A 17,853-nucleotide genomic window follows, 5' to 3' on the forward strand; every position below is an offset into this window, starting at 1 on the left:
GGCGGCGCCGCTCACCGCGCCGCCCGGCCTCCCTCTCCGCCCGCTTCCTGAACAGAGGGTGCCCGGCCACCGAGACACTGTGCGTGCAAGTTTAACCCTGTTCCAAGCAGCTGTTCCCTCTTCCGCATTTTCTTTCTAAAATACATGACAGTGAAAAACACTAAGAAACACTGTCCACCAGTATCTTCGGGACTTCACCAGTATCTTCAGCCACTGTGCTACCCAGTCACTGGTCCATGCTCTAAAGATGCAGGCTACAGCTTTAGGATTTTAGGTTTTTTYTTCCCCCAACACAGGCGTCCTATAATTTCTAGGGTCTCTGGCTGTGCTTTGGCAACTGTGGTAAACCAGTTTTCACATCCCTTGTCAATATAACCCCTGTTTTTTCTACATTTGGTCTCTTGGGCATCACAAAAGCCCTATTATCTCTTCATCTGCTAGTTTATAAAGTCAGAATGATCAGTAGCTGAAACCTGTCTCACTTTGAAGTTAAGAAAAAAGGAAACACTGCATGCAGAAAAAAAAAGTCTGCCTGTAATGATGCGCAAAGCCATCTCTGCTCCCACAAGGGAAGGCTGTCCAAAGTGGCACGACTGTGGGGGAGGACAGCTTCCTAGTAGGCTTCCTTGCCTCTCCTGTGATGGTGAGAACACTTTTCTGCTGGGCAGGTTTTGTTCATGCTTGGGATTCAGAAATAGCAGTAACTTCCACACACACCACTGTGAAGGATTTCCTATCCCAGGAATTTCCTCTTCCTYCAGCTGGGCAACCGTGGGGGGAAGGGGGGCAGAAAACAGAGGCACCTTTTCATGGTGCGTACCAGCAAAGCATTTAAATTGCAGGTGGCTTTTATCACTATGTCGGTGAAAAGCTAGGATCTCATCTTGCTGCTAGCTCTACAGCAGTGTCCATTAAATCCTGAAAATGGCTCAGGACCAAGTGAGTCCCACTACCTAGCCGCTGGGCCTCCGTGTGGGCAGTCAAATGTACTGCTTTCAACGGGGTTTCAGCCCAGGGAGGGCTCTGCACTCAGCCGAGCCCCCAGTCTGAGAGTCGCGCGGTGCAGGCAGCCTGACTCGGCCCGCACGGACGGCGCTGTCAGGCCGCGCACCCCACGCGTCTCCCCCGCCGCCATTTGCTGCTTGGCGGACCAGCACCCATAGAGCATCCCGGCCTCCCGGCACTGACAGGCCGGAAGTCACCCTACCTCCTGGTGCCCGTGGTGTGGCCAGGAATTGGCCCAGCCTGGTCACGTGCGAGGCGCAGAGCGGTCCCGCCCCTGCGGGTCGCTCTCGCGAGAGTTGCSGGGCTATGTGGGGGCTGCGGGCGGAAGTGCGGCCTTTTTGCGCGGCGGCTCTGCTCGGCGAGGATGAAGGTGAGGCGGCGGCGGTGACGGGCGGACCCGCCCGGGCCGCTGCGCCCACCCGCCCGAGGACGGCCTCGCGGCGCCGTGCGGGGGGCGATGGCCACCGGTGGGGGCGAGGCAGCGCCGCCGCGGCGCGGATGAGGGCGGATTGCCGGCGGGGCGACATGGCGGCCGCTCCGCGCGCTGCACCGAGCCCGGCCGCGGCYGCCCTAGGCGGGGAGCCAGCAGGGAGGCCTCTCGGGGCGCCCCGCAGCGCCGGCGGGTGGGGAAGCTGCTCCGTGGTGCCCGCGGGTGGGCTAGGCCCTTGCAGCCTGTCTCGGCGCGGCCGGCTCCGGCGGGCTTCCGCGTATTGAGGGCAGGCAGACAGTCCCTGCAGAGTGGGGACGCAGCGGCCTTCCGCGCAGAAGAGGCAGGGKCAAGTTCTTGCTGGTAGGTAGATGTCGTGTGAGCAGATGGGGAGTTGCATCTTGAGAGTATTCAGAGAAAGTCAGCATCTTAATGGCAGCTTTCTGTGAAAGCATGCTRTGAGATGACTTAACTGAATATTTGAGTTTTTTTTTTCTTTTTTGGTTCTAGCTGAACATTTCTTTCCCAGCCACTGGCTGCCAGAAGCTCATTGAAGTGGATGATGAGCGCAAGTTGAGGACATTCTACGAGAAACGGATGGCCACAGAGGTCGCAGCTGATTCGCTTGGAGAGGAGTGGAAGGTAGGAGCTAATGGAAGATCTGTATCAGAGCTGTAATCAAGTAGCTTAAAAGTCACAAAATATCTTAAAAATAAGCGGCATTTCCATCAGACTGCTTGTATGGTAAACTTGTTACTCTTTTGAAGTCTGTGCTGAATTTTGTTATTAAGCTTGGCCATTTTGCTGCTTTGGTTTATCCACATATATGTATGTATATTTTAAGCTACRTGTTTAGGTTATCTTGCTTCTCTTAACAATAGATTGTTGCTTTTGATTTGGTTGTACTGAGCATGCAAGACAAAGAAATTATATTTGTGGCATAATACTGTTGGTTGTTCTATTATTGAACAAATTCAGAATTGCTTCCAGTGTGCTTAAATTGCTGCTAGTGTATGAAAAAAGCACGCTAAGCCTGACGGATGGGTTTAGAGTAGTGAGGTCTTGATATGGATAATGCAGCAGAGTTTGAGTCAGGTTGATCTTTCTGCTGCTGTCCCCACAAATGTAATAAAATACTTAACTTTTCTTCTTTTTACCCAGGTATCCCAATAGAAACCATAACATGAATTGATAGTGCTGCATGCGTGTTTTGAGTTTGTGATCTTAACAACCTTTAGTCAAATTTAGGGCTAAAAAACAGAAAAGCTAGGTAAAAGGTAAAATACAGTTTGTTGCAGCCTAGACAGCTGCCTGTGTAATGGAGGATTGTATTCTTTAATATCTACATGAAGTAGAATAAATGTAGATCTTGACTGTAGGACTATTTTTCACAGCTGTGTTCAATAAAATCCCTGAACTGATGAGATGGTGTTGGTTGAAGAAGTGCTTTTTGTCTGCATTAACAGTAGTTTTTCTTGACTCACTGTCAGAGTGACTGTAGTGTTTTGAGTTGTTCTGAACTGCATGTGGCGATACCCATTACTGCTCCTTAAAACAGTAAGTATGTGAACAACTAAGTGTTRTTTCTCTGCTTTTGCAGGGCTATGTTGTCCGAATCAGTGGTGGTAATGACAAACAAGGCTTCCCCATGAAACAAGGTGTCCTGACTCACGGACGTGTCCGCCTTCTGCTCAGCAAGGGCCATTCCTGCTATCGTCCCCGAAGAACTGGAGAGCGAAAACGCAAATCTGTTCGTGGTTGCATTGTCGATGCCAACTTGAGTGTTCTGAACTTGGTCATTGTGAAAAAAGGTGAGAATCTGGATGAAGCCATCTGCATCTGGCAGGAGCTTGCTTTCTCATGGATGAGCAGTTCTATAGAATGCATAATGCAGGCCTAGTTTCAGGGTGTAAATGCATCTTGGGATTCTTTCTGAGCATTATATTCTTTTAATTTAAAATTTTGAAACTAGGATGCTTCTGGATTGAAATGCTTTGATAACCAACAGCARTGTATCAGAAAAATGTTGTTAGGGATGGTAGTCTTGGCAGATGTATGCCAAAGATTTAGTACTGATTTTTTATGTTTTTTAAGGTTAAAATTAGAACKTGCGAATTAAACAAGATGTAGGCTTAATTAACATAGCAAAACTTCTTCTCAAAGGTGAAAAGGATATTCCTGGACTGACGGACACAACTGTGCCTCGTCGTCTGGGTCCCAAAAGGGCCAGCAGAATCCGCAAGCTGTTCAACCTCTCTAAGGAAGATGATGTCCGCCAGTACGTTGTGAGGAAACCTCTGAACAAAGAGGGTAAGAACTTGGATTTTACCATTCTTTTGCTTTCATAGTTGATCAGCGGAAAGGTGGCCAGCCTACTAGAATGAACAAATCACACTGCTTGATATCTCATCTGCTACTGTAGTTAACTGTCCTAAGTATTTAAACCTTGTCAGCTGTAGGCTTTGGATAAGAAGTGGACACTTGCCTGTTTCTGTCCTATTCCTCTCTGTCTTCTGTTTCCCTATCTTTTGGCAAAAAAAAAATTGTTTTTGAATTTGGCGGACTCTCTAGTCATATTTACTGATGCTCCAGAGGATAGCGTCAAAGTATTTCTTAGTAGAATTAGGTTGAGGTAGAATATTTTTGAAACATCAGTGTTTGTTTGGGGCAGGGGTTGGAGGGGAAGCAAAATGTCAATAGGCATTTCTGAAAGTTATTTTTTTGCCTTGTTGCTTGTGACAGTCTGAGATGTGCTTTTTCTTGAGAGGTCACTTTATTTTCCTCAGACTCTTCTTGCAACCTAAGATTATAATTCAGTGTTCTGTTCCATTTGAGCAGATGGTGCAGGAAAGGTGAGGAGGATTTTAGAAGAAAGATTATGATAGTGCTGAAGAGTTCCTGGGTAAACAACTGCCTGCTGATACTTTAGCTTTGGTGTCATGGGAACTTGTACTGTTTTATTATAGGATGGAGTCTTGGTAGACAGCATTTTATTGCTTATAACTACTAAAGTCACATAGGCTTGAATACTGAAATTTTATGAATTTTTATTTGTTTGCTCATTATGGTCTATTTAGCTTTGCTTTCCAGATATTTAGATTTCAGGCTGAAAAGCTTTTAAAGCTGAAAATTCAACCATCTGTTCTGAAAGCAAGGTGATAGCTTTCTGATAATACAGTCTGTTCTACTGATTGGTGATCTTTTTAGGCAAGAAACCTAGGACCAAGGCTCCTAAGATCCAGCGTCTAGTGACTCCTCGAGTTCTGCAACATAAGCGCAGACGTATTGCTCTGAAGAAGCAGCGCACTCAGAAGAATAAGGAGGAAGCAGCAGAATATGCTAAGCTCTTGGCCAAGAGAATGAAGGTGTGTATTCCCCCATACTCAGCTATATGGAATATATTAATTACTCTGTAGGATCAAGGGATTTGATGAACTTGACTGTACATGTGCAGCTGCACTGCGTCTAGCAGTTTTTAAAATTATATTCTGTTTGTATTACATACCAGTTATGAATACCAGAATGTGAGGATAAGCACTCCCAATCAAATGCATTTTTAAGAGTTACTATTCTCTCCTGACTGTTGTGGACCAGACAAACTTAACTATTCTTCCATTTCTTTGAGGCTGATTTTGAAGAAAATAACTATTATGGCCTGTAAAGATAATGAGGGTTGCATTAGCGATTTTAGCTTACCAGACCTCTTGCATGGTGCTGGTCCAAGCATTTGAGTGGCTGTGGGGAAACAGGTTCCAGCAGTTGACCTGGATGGAAAATAACGTAGTAAGAAGCTATTCATCTGCATGACATTCTGAGCTTGAATGTAGAACAGCAACGACTGCTTATACAATACTGTTAGAATAKTCATTGATGCTTTAATACTCCACAATTTCCAGACTGGCATTGATTAAATGTGGATAGAGCTTTTGTAAGTTATGAAATCTGCAGTAATTTACTCTTAATTTTGGATACCTTTTAGTATTGTGTCAGGGTAAGTGGGTCTGTACAGGTTTGGATACCTGCAGAATTCTTTCCCTCAGAAAAGAAGGGAAACTGGGTTTTGCTTTAATTACATTAAAAAAAAAAAACTTGTTATGGTCAGGACAAGAGGCAACGGGCACAGACTGAAACACTGGAAGTTCTGCCTGAATATGAGGAGGAGTTTCTTTACTGTGAGAGTGACAGAGCACTGGCACAGGTTGCCCAGAGGTTGTGGAGATAYCAAAACCCAGCTGGATGCAACCTTTTCTAACAYGCTCTAGATGACCCTGCTGAGCGTGGAGGTTGGACTAGATCTCCAGAGGTCCCTTCCAACCCTACTGATTCTGTGATTCTGTGGTAGTTTCCCTCAAGCTGCATTTTATGCAACTGTTTGTAGATCTTTTAAAGAAATGCTTGATCATGTGCAACTTCTCATTACTCGTTTCATGCCTTTTTTTTCCCTCTCCAGGAGGCCAAGGAAAAACGCCAGGAGCAGATTGCCAAGAGACGCCGGCTTTCTTCATTGAGAGCTTCTACATCTAAATCTGAGTCAAGTCAGAAGTAAAGGTGTACGTGATGATAAAAATAAACCCTTTTTGTGGTTAACTTTCACTGTGAGACTTTTCAGTGCATGTTGTTACTGGCGATCTCTTTAAAATAACCAGTCCTTTGTCTGAACTATATTGTACAGAGTAAGCTAGAACAGGAGTCATTGGTCTTCATGCAGTTGTCTTTTAACAACATGTAATATATATTCATGCATTTTGTGAAGACTTGAAAGTTCTAATACAATGGCAAGTTGCCCACACATACTGATCTTTGCAAGAACTACCTGTAAGAGCAAAGTGCTGTGTTGCAATTCAGAGGTGTATATAAGAACTAAACTTAGGTTAATCTTCAGGAGTAGTGGATAGAACTCATTTGGGATTGTTCAGTGTTGTTTCCTTGTAAGGACAAGGACAATSTTTCAAGATTAAGAGACCCTTCACTTGGTTTTGGTGCTGAGCGTAAAATCATAAAAAACTTCAGCAGTCATCTTTCTGGGAAGAATTGAGTGTATTTCAGCACTCTCCTCCTGAAATTAGAACTGAAGACTGACCAGGAGTAAGTCAGCCATTAAAAGATTTGATGTTGGTATTTCACTTAAACAAAAAAAAGGCCTTTGTGCAGGTCTGACTCTTAAGGTTGGTAAGAGTGTTGCTGTGATGTGTGACAGTGTTAGGTGTTTGACGGAAAATGAGTTGTGGCTAAACAGGTTATTTTCATGGTGTCTTTGTCCTAGTAGTCAGCATCCATCTCAGTACTCACTTGGAAAGTGTTTATATTTTATGCAAGTATATAATACATTCATACTTACATTTTGAGTGTAAAAGCCTCAGTACATCAACTTTTCATCACAACTGTAAAAGAGTGCATAAACATTTTCTAACTTTCTTGAGAGCCTGACAAAGCTGCTTAAGCCAAGGTCTCACCTGACTTGCTCCAAACAATTTTTGTCAGGAATGTGGAATCCAGCGTTCTACAAAATGAAAGGTGCAGAACAAGARATTTGCTGGCAATAATAGTGATTACAGGCCTATAGAGGTTAAGTAGTGTTCTTAACCCTCTGTTTTGGGTTAGAGTGAAAAGAGCTAAATGGGTCTAGCTCGCTTGGTTAGTGTGGTGGCAATGCCAAGGTCATGGGCTTGATCCACGTATGGGCCACTTGTTTGAGGGTTGGACTAGATGCTCTCCAGAGGTCCCTTCCAACCTTACCAATTCTATAATACTGATCTGAGGTGAGGGCAGAGTTTCCTACTTAATGCTGCAGATATCTTAGACAAAGAGAATTATTCTAAAATAGAAGGCAGTTGCTCCAAACTGCCATTTAAATTCATACAGCTTGAGTGTTCAGCCAGAGTAATTGCACAAGCCATTTTTGAACTATGAATGTGTTGAGGACAAACTACATACCCCCAAAAAGGTAAAATAAATCTCGTTCTTTAGCATTACTAGTTTAACCAGTTGTCCTAAGCATTATTTCTTAGCTGAAGTTAATTTATAAAGTGATTTTTCAAAAGTTTACAGGAGATGGATTAGGCATATCAGCATACTTCGTGGAGACTGTTCAATACAAAAAATGTGTTACAGCTAATCTCAAGAACAGGGAGCTTTCTTTTCTTCTATGTTGTTAAAATAACAGGATAGGCCTTGTTAAATAAATCTAAACTTGGCTAAACTAAAAGCACTACCTTTAACACTTAAACCTGTAACTGCAGCATGAGAAAACACAGGGACTGCATTTTCTGGCAAAAAGTATTTTACATCTTTAACACACTGAAACTACTTGACAAGAAGCAACTCGTACCCACGCATGACTATCAAGGAAAAGATGTTCTCATCTTGGAAAAATGAGATCAAAAACCCACTGAACGGGTTGGGTTCTAAATACTGAGGACCCTATGCAGAATTGAAATACATCTGGTACGTTGTGATTTTATGCCCCATTAGAAGATATTCGAACATGACTAATAGGCACTTACTTTGCTCAAATTCATGGAGTACTGAGTTCAGTGTGTCCTAAGAGATTGACGTTCTTCAGGTGAGGCTACATAGGTGAGGCTACATAGTCTAATGAGAAAACACTTAATTTCCCCCATGGCCAAAAGGCTGTCAGCCTCAGTTTTCCAAATGGTACTCACCCAAAGCAGTGAAACTAGTACCTCAACAACAAAAGAACGTTACCATTTGGTTCTTTGGATCTTTTTGAGTTCTGCTGCTGCTTCTCTCTAGTTCAGGATTTGTAAGTAAGTACCATAACATAGAAGCAGAGTAGGTTCACCGTGGTTTTAAGATGTGTGTGATCCAAATCTCAAACCCTAGCTCAAAGAGACAAATGAGTTATTTGTCCGTATCTRTGTGCACTTCCCAACTTTTTCCACAGAGTGATCTGCAGTGAAACTCCAAGGCCAAAGGCCAGCGTCTGCAGGTGTCTGTTAGAAAAGTAACAGCAGCACAAATAAACAGCAAGTACTGCCTGGGAGCAACAACTTCCCTATCACTGACCAGCAACTTCTGCAGATCTCTGCTCTTCAAGAGCAAAGCTTTCAGAAAGCCTGGGGCTCTGCTGCAAAATCAGAGACATCTGAAGTTCTGGCATGAGGAAGAGAGACTCTGAACACAATCTGATTGGCTGGTACTTCATATCTCCATGGCCTAAAGAAACAATACAAAGTATTTACAGATGTAATAGTTTGTACCTGGCATAGTTTAAATTCCTATAGTTGCAGAACTGCAGAAGAAATGGTTAAGTACAAGGCCAAACGAAAAAAGGCTTAAAAGAGACCTGAATAGAATTTGAGGACCATCCCATTGAGTTCTGTAGTAACCAGGTGAAAACAACTTTGACTTCTTTTCCCTACAGTTTCTGGCACTTATCCTCGCAGAACTCCTGAGGTTGGCAAGCACCTCTGGGGATTATCTAGTTACAGCACATTGTTCAAGGCCCTATCCAGCTAGGATTTTGAGCATCTTCAAGAATATATTTTCAGTTTGTGCCCTTGGCCTCTTGTGCTGTCATTCAGGAGAGGCACAACTCAGGAGAGCCTGGCTCTGTCTTCCTCTGTTACTCATCAGATACTATATACACACAGGAAAAATATTCTCCTGAGCCCTCTCTTCTCCAGTCTCAGGTCTCACCTTCTCCTCCTGTCAGCTGTTCCTATCCCTTAACCATCTTTGTGACCCTTTGCTGGACTCATCTCTGTAGCTCCAGTCTCCTTTGTACCAAATTGCTCAGCACTGGACCCAGCCCTCCATGTGCGGCCTCACCAGAGCTGAACTGTGGGAAATGATCACCTCCCTCTACCTGCTGGCAATTTTCTTCCTAATGCAGCCCAGGAGGCTGTGGGCTTTCTTTAGCATGAGGGCAGATTGCTGATTCATGGTCACCTTGTTGTCCACCAGCACCCTCAGGTCCCTTTCTCCAAAGCTGCTCTCCAGCTGATTGCCCCCCCCCCCAGTTGGTCCTCACACCTGGGATTACTTGCCCTAGGTGCAAGGCTTAGCATTTTCCCTTGATGAACTTCAGATTCCTATCTGCCTCTTGCTCTGGCTTCAAAAGTGGTTCTTAAGAGTATTCCTCCTTGAAGACAGCAGCAGTTTGTTCCTCAGAACTGGTGAGAACTAGCACTACTAATATGCTGACGGCAGCTTGAAACACATGAAGGAAGAGTTTCTTTAAACTAGCCCTTCTGCTTCTGCCTTCTGCCATTACAGCCCCTTAGGTTTCTAATCTGCACTACCAAACAAACAAGAGCACTGTTCCCTCCCCCCTGCAGCTTCAAACTCAATCTTATGTTCATTCTTTAGGAACTCGAATACAAGCATTGGTTCCTGCATCCTAGCAATCACTACTGTTTGTCTCAGGGCAGCTCCTGTTAAATCTTCCTTGAAAAAAAACCCAGAACTTACAGCAAATATTCTAACAGGTAAAGCCTCAGACCTGCTCCCATCTAGTCAATCAATGATGCTTTTCCAAGTCAGCAGGGAGCAGCAACTTGACCACCTTGAAGGCAGGGTCCATGACAAAGATTCTGCCTCCTTGAGTGTGGTTTTCAGTTTCTCCATCTCTGCCCATCTTACTGTTTTCACATGGTGCCACAGAGCCATCCTCCCTCACTAAACAAATCTCCCCAAGCAAATTCCATCTTTTCTCTTATTCTGTCCCACGACTATACTCTTTCCTTCTACTACGAATTCACTGAGGTGCTACAAACAACTCCCATCAGGCAAAAGTATCTGTGCTTTTGTGCTTTGCCTAATTAGAGGCTGCATTTGCATTTTAAGATTAAATTCAGCCAAGTAGGTAAGTGCCAATGGCAAAAAAAAAAAAAAAAAAAAAAAAAAAAAAAAAAAAAAAAAAAAAAACACTGAAGAACAGAAATTTCACACAGGATTTGTACGTATTTTATTTTGGGAAATACATTAAAAATTGTTTCTTAGTCTAAGATGCCTATTCAAAATTCAGAATACACAGAGTGCCCTTTTAAACTCAAATATTTGTCAAATGTACAAAAACATTTATAGAGAAATACTTGTTAATCAAAGCATAGTAAATGGATGCCATCTTTCAACAGTTCAAACAATCTCTAAACCAGTGCAAATTTTATTGCATTAATAAAAAATTCCCAACTCACTTAATAAATTCTTAATTTATTCACACTACATCCTTTTATCCCCATTAAAGTACAGTTGTATCCCCATTAAAACAGTTTTATCCCCATTAAGAGTTGTATCCCCATTGAAATACAGTTGTATCCCCATTGAAATACAGTTTATCTATAGCTCCTTAAAAGCTTAATATGCTTCTAAGAACAGCAAACAGTCCCTTTTTTTTGCACCATTGATTGATGCAGACTGAAAGACAAAAAAAAAAAAAGAAGCCTGTTTCTCTCCTCATACACATCATAATAAACAGCACAGTAAAAAACAGAACAGAGTCCAATTATGCCGAAATTGAACTGTTAAAAGTTAGACAGGTGTTTTGTTTCTTCCTGAAAAGACCCATGGGAAAAAATAGATACACAGAAGGCACCTTAAAGTTTTGATTAGTTAAATGAAAAAAAAATTTTTTTTAATTTATACTTAATGTGAATAAGATGACTTCCTTACCATTTAATAAAATAAAGTTATCTGCACYGATGCAGTTGTTTTAAAATGAGAAACTACCAGTTGGATTCTTCAGTTATTTTTAACAAACATTTTGTTAAATTTTTAGAATAAAATTTTGTTTTAAAATATAGTTTATATGGTCTAATTTAATATACACTTTGAAAATATGCCTCTACATCGCAGTTAATCAAAGAAAGCAGTATACTAAAAGAATACCCCTTTCATTGAGCTGAGGCAGTTCAGAAAGCCATTAATTCACAGTTACAATGGAATATAACTACTCATGTACAAGTGCAATGTAACTTGAGCTTAACCAACATGACATTTCACCTACAATAAGACTAAGCTATTTGCAAAGTAAACAAATTTAGTTTAAAACACATTTACTAAATAACATTTTCCCATTAAAATTTTATTCTCTAAACTTGAGTTATATAATATGAAAACAGGATATAAGTAACACACAGATGTTTCTAGCAACATGAAAAAGCCAGTACTTATTGTGCCTGTACTGCAGCCATATCAGTCTCCTACATATTCTTTGCACACAAGATTTTGAGGTTGATTTCATACTCATTTACAGTTACTACATCTTAGTAATGTGCTGGAATATATATATGCATGAAGAAAAAAATTGGCCACTTCTCCTGATTTTAAACTTTTAAGACCCTATTTATTCTTTAATTCTCAAAAATAAAATAAAAAGCTATTTTCATACAACTACACAAGCCATAAGTAGTTTTTTCATAATTTGATGAAAGATGCAAAATATGTCTTCTCAGCATAACTGACTGCCATTCAACATTGTTAGGGAAGTTCTATTATTCTAACACGTACTTTCTAACATCTTGGACTTTTTTGATACTCCATAAACTGTTTGCCTCCACATATACAACCAGTTTGGTTTGAACCCTCACTTTGTGCAACCCATTGCAGGTTTTTATTCCATTAATTTTATTATCTTCAACCATTCTATTAAGTCTTACATACGAGATTTCTGTAAGTCATACAACCGAATCACCTACTTAATAATGGTTAGTGAGTTATATGTCAGACTCAAATATTTGGAAGAGGTTCTCAAATGAGAAAAATGCTACTTTTTCTGCTTCCATTGAGAATCAACACTAAACTCACCCATATCCTCTCCCCAACACTTCTGCCCAGCTCATTCACACATCAGAAACTTACAATTTGGATTACTAGGGGCATGAAACAAATCAGAAGCATTTGGATTAGAAACTAAGTCATTCCTAGGAAACTCAAGAGGTTTATGGTGTTATTGATTTGCAGAGAAGAATTTATTATGTTTTTAATGCCTCATTTGTAGAAAGACAATATAATAATAAATATAATGCAGTCACAAAAGTTTTGAATATTTCCTCTTAATTTTTGGCCACATTTTTAGGCATGTGAATATTAAAGAGCCATACTAAGCTTTATATATTTTTTTTTAATTAAAAAAAAGTCTCTTTTCTTAGCCACACTCAGAGTTCTTTGCACATTCAAACAAGGAAAGACTAAAAATCTCAGAATGTCTGTGTAGGAACACCTGCAGTCTCTGCCTGATTGTAGAGGAAAAAAAAAAAAAAAAAAGGAGAAACAGGAAGTGACATTATGCATATGAAAAAAGACACAGCAACATGCAAGTAAACTTTGAAAATTCTTAATTAATTTCAAATTTTTGTGTTTTTTTAAAGGATCTTCTCAGATGAAAACTTAGTAAATAAACCACTGTTACTGGTCTCCTTTTTGATATGAATCATGATTTCATTCAAGAACCAGTCAGACAATCAGCAATTAAAATCTAGGCATTAAAAAAATCTAAATTCAAAAGAATAAACTCTCACTTATGTAACTTCTTAAAATAGCAGTAGTTAATTACAGCAGGCACATTCATGACTTGAAATTAATTCCATCCATGTCCTCTACCACTCTGAAATTCAGGTACACACAACAGGAATAGTAGTTAGTTTGTAGTGTACAGAAAAGCGCGTATGCAAGAGCAAGTTTAGTTCTCTGCAAGAATGATTAGGATTCATGCAAGTACCTTTTTGCCTCAGTCTCAAGACTTTTTTGTTTTAGTGTATATACACAAGGAAAGTCTATCATGTAATTAGCACTACATACTGTGATATAATCTACCCTGGCTTCTTACTGTCTGATTATTCTATATTTTCAGCAACAAAGAGAAAGTTGTTTTTAAAATGGAAGTGGTCTGATTACAGAATATCTTTTATAATAATACTATTTACAAAGGTGTACAAGGAATTTGGATGTCACCAGTTATCTAAGATACTGGACAGATTTTCTACATAATTTAATGAGATGGGAGAATTTAAGAACACCTAAGACTTGATTCAATGCAAGTTGAGTCAATTGTATGTTTTGGCTGTTTAACACCCGAGGGAAAAAAAAATGTACAGCTGTGTGATTAAGGTTGGTACAGAAAAAATGCCATTTTTATTTGTAGAAGTAATAAATTGTTTGGAATAATGTTTCAGAGAGATGTTTAGTTTGAAAGGACAGAATTGTTCATGTAAACTATGCAAGAAAGGAAAATACGAAAAAAAAACCCAAGCACCATGCTGTATATTGTAGAAAAACAGTTCTACTCTTCCATTGTGATGCAGGTCAGATACTTGCAAGCAACCATGCATAAACACCAAAGAATGAAAAAAGTCACTAGGTGCTTCTTTGTTTTTAGCTATTGAGAATGCATAATATTTTCATCAGGAGAGGCTGAAGAGCCTGTTCAGGCTTTATCTGCTAATTGGCTTAAAACAGCACTTTTAGACAAAATCAAAGAAATCAGCCTGTAATGCAATAACATTTGGAGAAAAATAGTGCATGTTTTATAGAAACATAGCCTTATAAAAAAAGAAGCTTGGTTTTGCTCTTTCAGCTGGCAGCTGTTTCAGACTAAGAATCTTTAAGTTTAATAAAGTAGTATGAAATAAACAGGTTTGTACTCAAATGGGATTATAGTTTGGGATTATTATTTAATAAGTCACAATTATTTATCTTTTCTATTTTTTCCTGGAAAAACTCCACCAGAAAACCCTCTCAGTTAGATTTCAGTAGAAGTAGGAACAAATCTTACCATATTACTCTAATAACAGAAATATTTAAACCACAGCCCAGGCTCTTCTTGCCAAAATTATAACTACTGTTGTCAGTTAAACATGTAAGGGGAACAAATGTCTTATCATTAGAAGCAAGCTAAAGATGAATTAATCTTTTAAGATAATTCACTAAAGCACTTCAGTTTCATGTGAATACACAACTTGAAGACCACATTTTATAAATACACTTAAAACTGAAATATTGAATTTGGACTGTAAGTGCAACATAACTCACAGGCTAGAGTGAGACCGTGGAGGGGTGTTTTTTTTTTWAAAAAAAGACAAAAAGCACAATGAAAGAACACTAATTACACAGGCACATAGAATAAAATCTAATTAGTATCCAATTCTGAGCTGCTTAGTGTAAAAGCCTACCATTGTTCTTGAGAAAACAGCAGGATCTGCTGCAAGGTCAGTCAAAGATCATTCAGAATACTGACTGGGACAACGATCAGTAGGAGGGTAGCAGTTTTAGGTAGTGTAATCTGACAAAGGCAATTACATTGCAACTTTCAACCAAAGACTCAGACACTTACAATCATAAATACATACTGCATATACATGCAAGAGATCTCTCTTTATCTAAAGGTCACTCTAAAGAAGTACTGAAAGGTCACATTTTGTGGCAGAAAAGGTCTTTCATTAAAATACACAGAAATTGGTGGAAAAATCATCAACTACAGGCTTCTATTTAATCACCACCACTCTGAACCATATTATTTTGTGGAGGAGAGGGGAGGAATATGGAGAATGAAAAAGAGTATATACAGGGAAAAACGCAGATAGGTCATTGAAACCACCTCATCCTATTAGTATAACATACATTATAATATGGATTAACATTTTAACGTATTTTATGCTGTTTCTCATGAGATGATAGACAAGGTATGTTGCAGTTGCGTTAAACCACTGACAGACTGCTCAGTTATCAGTTACTTGCTTAGTTCCTTTTTGGATTCAGAAAACATGCATCACCATACTAGTTTTTTCAACTCTACTTTTATCTTGTCGAAGTTCAACAGCTTCTTTTCTCCTTTTCATATTAAAGGTGCTCCAAAGCACTTCCTACAGCATTCAACTCTGCTGCTTGGTGGAGCATCTATTTTCTGTATCTTTTCAAGGACATCCATTGGTAGAGATTTAAGTGCAAGTCTGTATTTACTATCAAAAACCTCTGAAACAGAAAGAACATAGTTGACGTCACTCAAGAAACATTGTACGATACACAGTCTTGTTCTTTTTTAATATAGTAAAAATAATTAGCTTAAATTAACTCAACTCCCCCCCCCCCAAAAAAAAAAAAAAATAAAAAAAAGATCCGCACAGAGAACCTGGAAAGCACTTCCACGCTGGCGCATCAGAAAGCATCACAGTGGTAATGGAGTCCCTTTTATCACAATGCAGCCTGCCTGCTCCCAAGATATTCCCTGTCACATTCTATCAGGAACTCCCTAGCTGGCATAGTGTCAGTCAAATAAGACTCAGGGTTAGGGGGAGAGCAGGAAGGGAGGAGACAGAATTAAGCCAGGTGGCTGGACAACAAGAGGATAATCCAAGGTACATGCATCTCGGAAAGAAGGGCGAGACTAGGAGCAAGTTTTCAGATAAGAGTTATTAAAACTAAAACTTTACCTAAAATAAAACTACTGATTGCAATTAAAAGGTCAAAATTAATAGCTGTATCTAAATTAATTTAAATCTAAATTAGATTTAAAAGCAACACCTACTTTAAGAGCGACAGCATGGTACTTTTTACTAAAATGCCACAATTACCTCGCATACAAGAAGTTTTCATTTTTATTTATTTTTTAAAATTGCATACAAAGTATTCATCTATTTCATGCACAAACACTAAGTGTGTATTTTTAGGTATTTTTACTTACCAATGTCAATATTCTCTCTTCCAAGAGAGACCAGAGACAGGAAAAGGATTTCTCTGTAAAAACTCCTAAGAAATGTTTTGAAAGATGAGTCAATGAAAGCACCAACTACCCTAAATTTAGAAATCTAGTGTTGAAGACAGCACTATCTTCCGTTATGTAGTTTCTTCAAACGTTCTGTTAATCTTGCTCGTGAAGAAGATAACTGATCTACACAGTTACTACCTTAAGGTCTTCTCATGCCTGAATATTTCCCCTAACTCATATTATGACAAAATGCCAGCAGTTATGATATCATAGTCTTGCTATTCAGTGTGCCACAAAGACTTCAAAATAATAAGAAATATAAAGTTAAGAATCACTTATTTATTAATTCTTCCTTGAGGGTGAAAGACAGGCAGCAGCCTTATTTCACTGATCAGCTATGCTTTGTTTTCAGCTTCAGAAAACCAAGATTTATCTCAGAAATGGATATTATTTAACAATCGGACATTATTTTTTCGTGGATCTGATAAAGTTTCTTCTTTAGGCAGATTATTTGTTTGCTTTTAGCAACAACAAACTACAGCACCAAAGATCAACCTACCATGATGGACTCCTGAACACATACCTGCTACAATTTACTGTAGGGTGTTTTTAGTACAATGGTAGCATAGGAAGCCCTCTGAATTGCAGTGCAGATGGCAAAACATACACAGTATTTTTACAGGTCTGCCTTTGATGACTATGTTACATTGACTTTTCTTGGCCAGTACTCCTGATTAGTAGAATTTCAGTAGTTATCTCTAAGTAGTTTGGAGAATATTCCAGAAGCCTTCAGACTGCTGCACATTTGTACTATCTTGTTAGATCTGCAGCAACACCCAAACCTGCATAGTCAGTTACTGCACTTTTCTTACTCATTTGTGAAAGGTCCGTTTTGAGCAGAGAATTACATTTACCCATTTGATTTGGATAAATTATAAATGTGTTAGTACATCTGTTTGTTAACAGCACACACAAAGATAAACAGCATTCAGTAGACACAAATGAAATTGAGTATTTCTCAAAGAGTTTTGTGAATTACCTATAGTCTAATCTTGTTACCTTGGGTATGGAGAAAATAAGAGATAGCCCTTTACCTCTGTCGTTTGACATCTGGTTTAACTTTCTGTAGAAGCAGGTTGATTGGTTTAACAACATTATTGTGTTGAATACTTAGTTTGATGTTCTCTAACAAGGCATTTGTTGCCTGCTGATCTTCTGCCATTGTACAGGATCTCTTCTCAACAGAATCTGGGAAATGCAATAGCTCAGGTTACTTAAATAGTAAAGATCTTTTACATGTCAGTAAACAGAAGATTCCAGAAAATAAAACAAGTAGAGATTCTGTATATATTTGTAGAAATTAGTTGAAGTTGAATGGCTTTGCCCATTTACAGTCTTTGCTTCATCACAAATGTGACAGGATGCATTGATTATCCATGTGAAATACCTTTCATATGATAGAAGTAAAAGAAATTGAAGAGTCTTCAGTTTGTTATGTTGCCTATGATGGTTTGTTAGCTCAGACTGATGTCTTTACTCTGAACGAACTTTTATTTTTAAGCCTAAGGCAGCTATTTTTATACAAAGGGGGGGGGGAGAAAAGGAAATGTGATAGTATTTTCTTTTTCTTTTTTTTTTTTTAAATCAAAGTCCTTCTTGAAAGCCACATCAAACTGTTTGATAAACTTGGGCTACATACTGTAGATGGCAGCAACATGAAAACTGAAACAGAAAATGTGTAACTACATTAAACTGAAAT

At 39.4% G+C, this 17,853-nt stretch overlaps 2 protein-coding genes across 6 annotated transcripts in view; one reads left to right on the forward strand and one right to left on the reverse strand.

Moving 5' to 3' along the window:
• Nucleotides 1–1,271: 1,271 nt before the first annotated feature.
• On the forward strand, nucleotides 1,272–6,025 carry RPS6 (ribosomal protein S6). The gene is made up of 6 exons (XM_085326216.1): nucleotides 1,272–1,375; nucleotides 1,943–2,074; nucleotides 3,033–3,243; nucleotides 3,596–3,742; nucleotides 4,640–4,797; nucleotides 5,883–6,025. The coding sequence occupies exons 1-6, from the start codon at nucleotides 1,370–1,372 to the stop codon at nucleotides 5,976–5,978; spliced, it is 750 nt and encodes a 249-aa protein (XP_085182342.1). The 5' UTR covers nucleotides 1,272–1,369; the 3' UTR covers nucleotides 5,979–6,025.
• A 4,312-nt stretch (nucleotides 6,026–10,337) lies between these two features.
• The window catches only part of DENND4C (DENN domain containing 4C), a 71,613-nt gene continuing 64,097 nt past the window's right edge, over nucleotides 10,338–17,853 (reverse strand). For 3 of the 5 annotated variants that reach the window (XM_085326217.1, XM_085326219.1, XM_085326218.1), the window contains exons 31-33: nucleotides 17,189–17,342; nucleotides 16,071–16,135; nucleotides 10,338–15,361 (exon numbers count right to left, since the gene is read on the reverse strand). In XM_085326217.1, coding sequence (XP_085182343.1) covers nucleotides 15,225–15,361; nucleotides 16,071–16,135; nucleotides 17,189–17,342 — 356 coding nt within the window. In that variant the 3' untranslated portion in view covers nucleotides 10,338–15,224. Of the gene's footprint in view, nucleotides 15,362–16,070; nucleotides 16,136–17,188; nucleotides 17,343–17,853 lie in introns of those variants that run through there. The other 2 variants (XM_085326220.1, XM_085326222.1) reach the window with 2 other exon arrangements.

Source organism: Rhea americana, unplaced genomic scaffold (assembly GCF_003343005.1).
Source record: "Rhea americana isolate MKP2758 unplaced genomic scaffold, rheAme1 scaffold_129, whole genome shotgun sequence".
NCBI lineage: Eukaryota > Metazoa > Chordata > Aves > Rheiformes > Rheidae > Rhea > Rhea americana.

Bases quoted from the DNA above. Each gene is read 5' to 3' on its own strand.
- RPS6 (XM_085326216.1), top strand. The intron at 2,075-3,032 runs GTAGGAGCTAAT...CTGCTTTTGCAG, and splicing joins CGCTTGGAGAGGAGTGGAAG to GGCTATGTTGTCCGAATCAG. The intron at 3,743-4,639 runs GTAAGAACTTGG...TGATCTTTTTAG, and splicing joins GAAACCTCTGAACAAAGAGG to GCAAGAAACCTAGGACCAAG.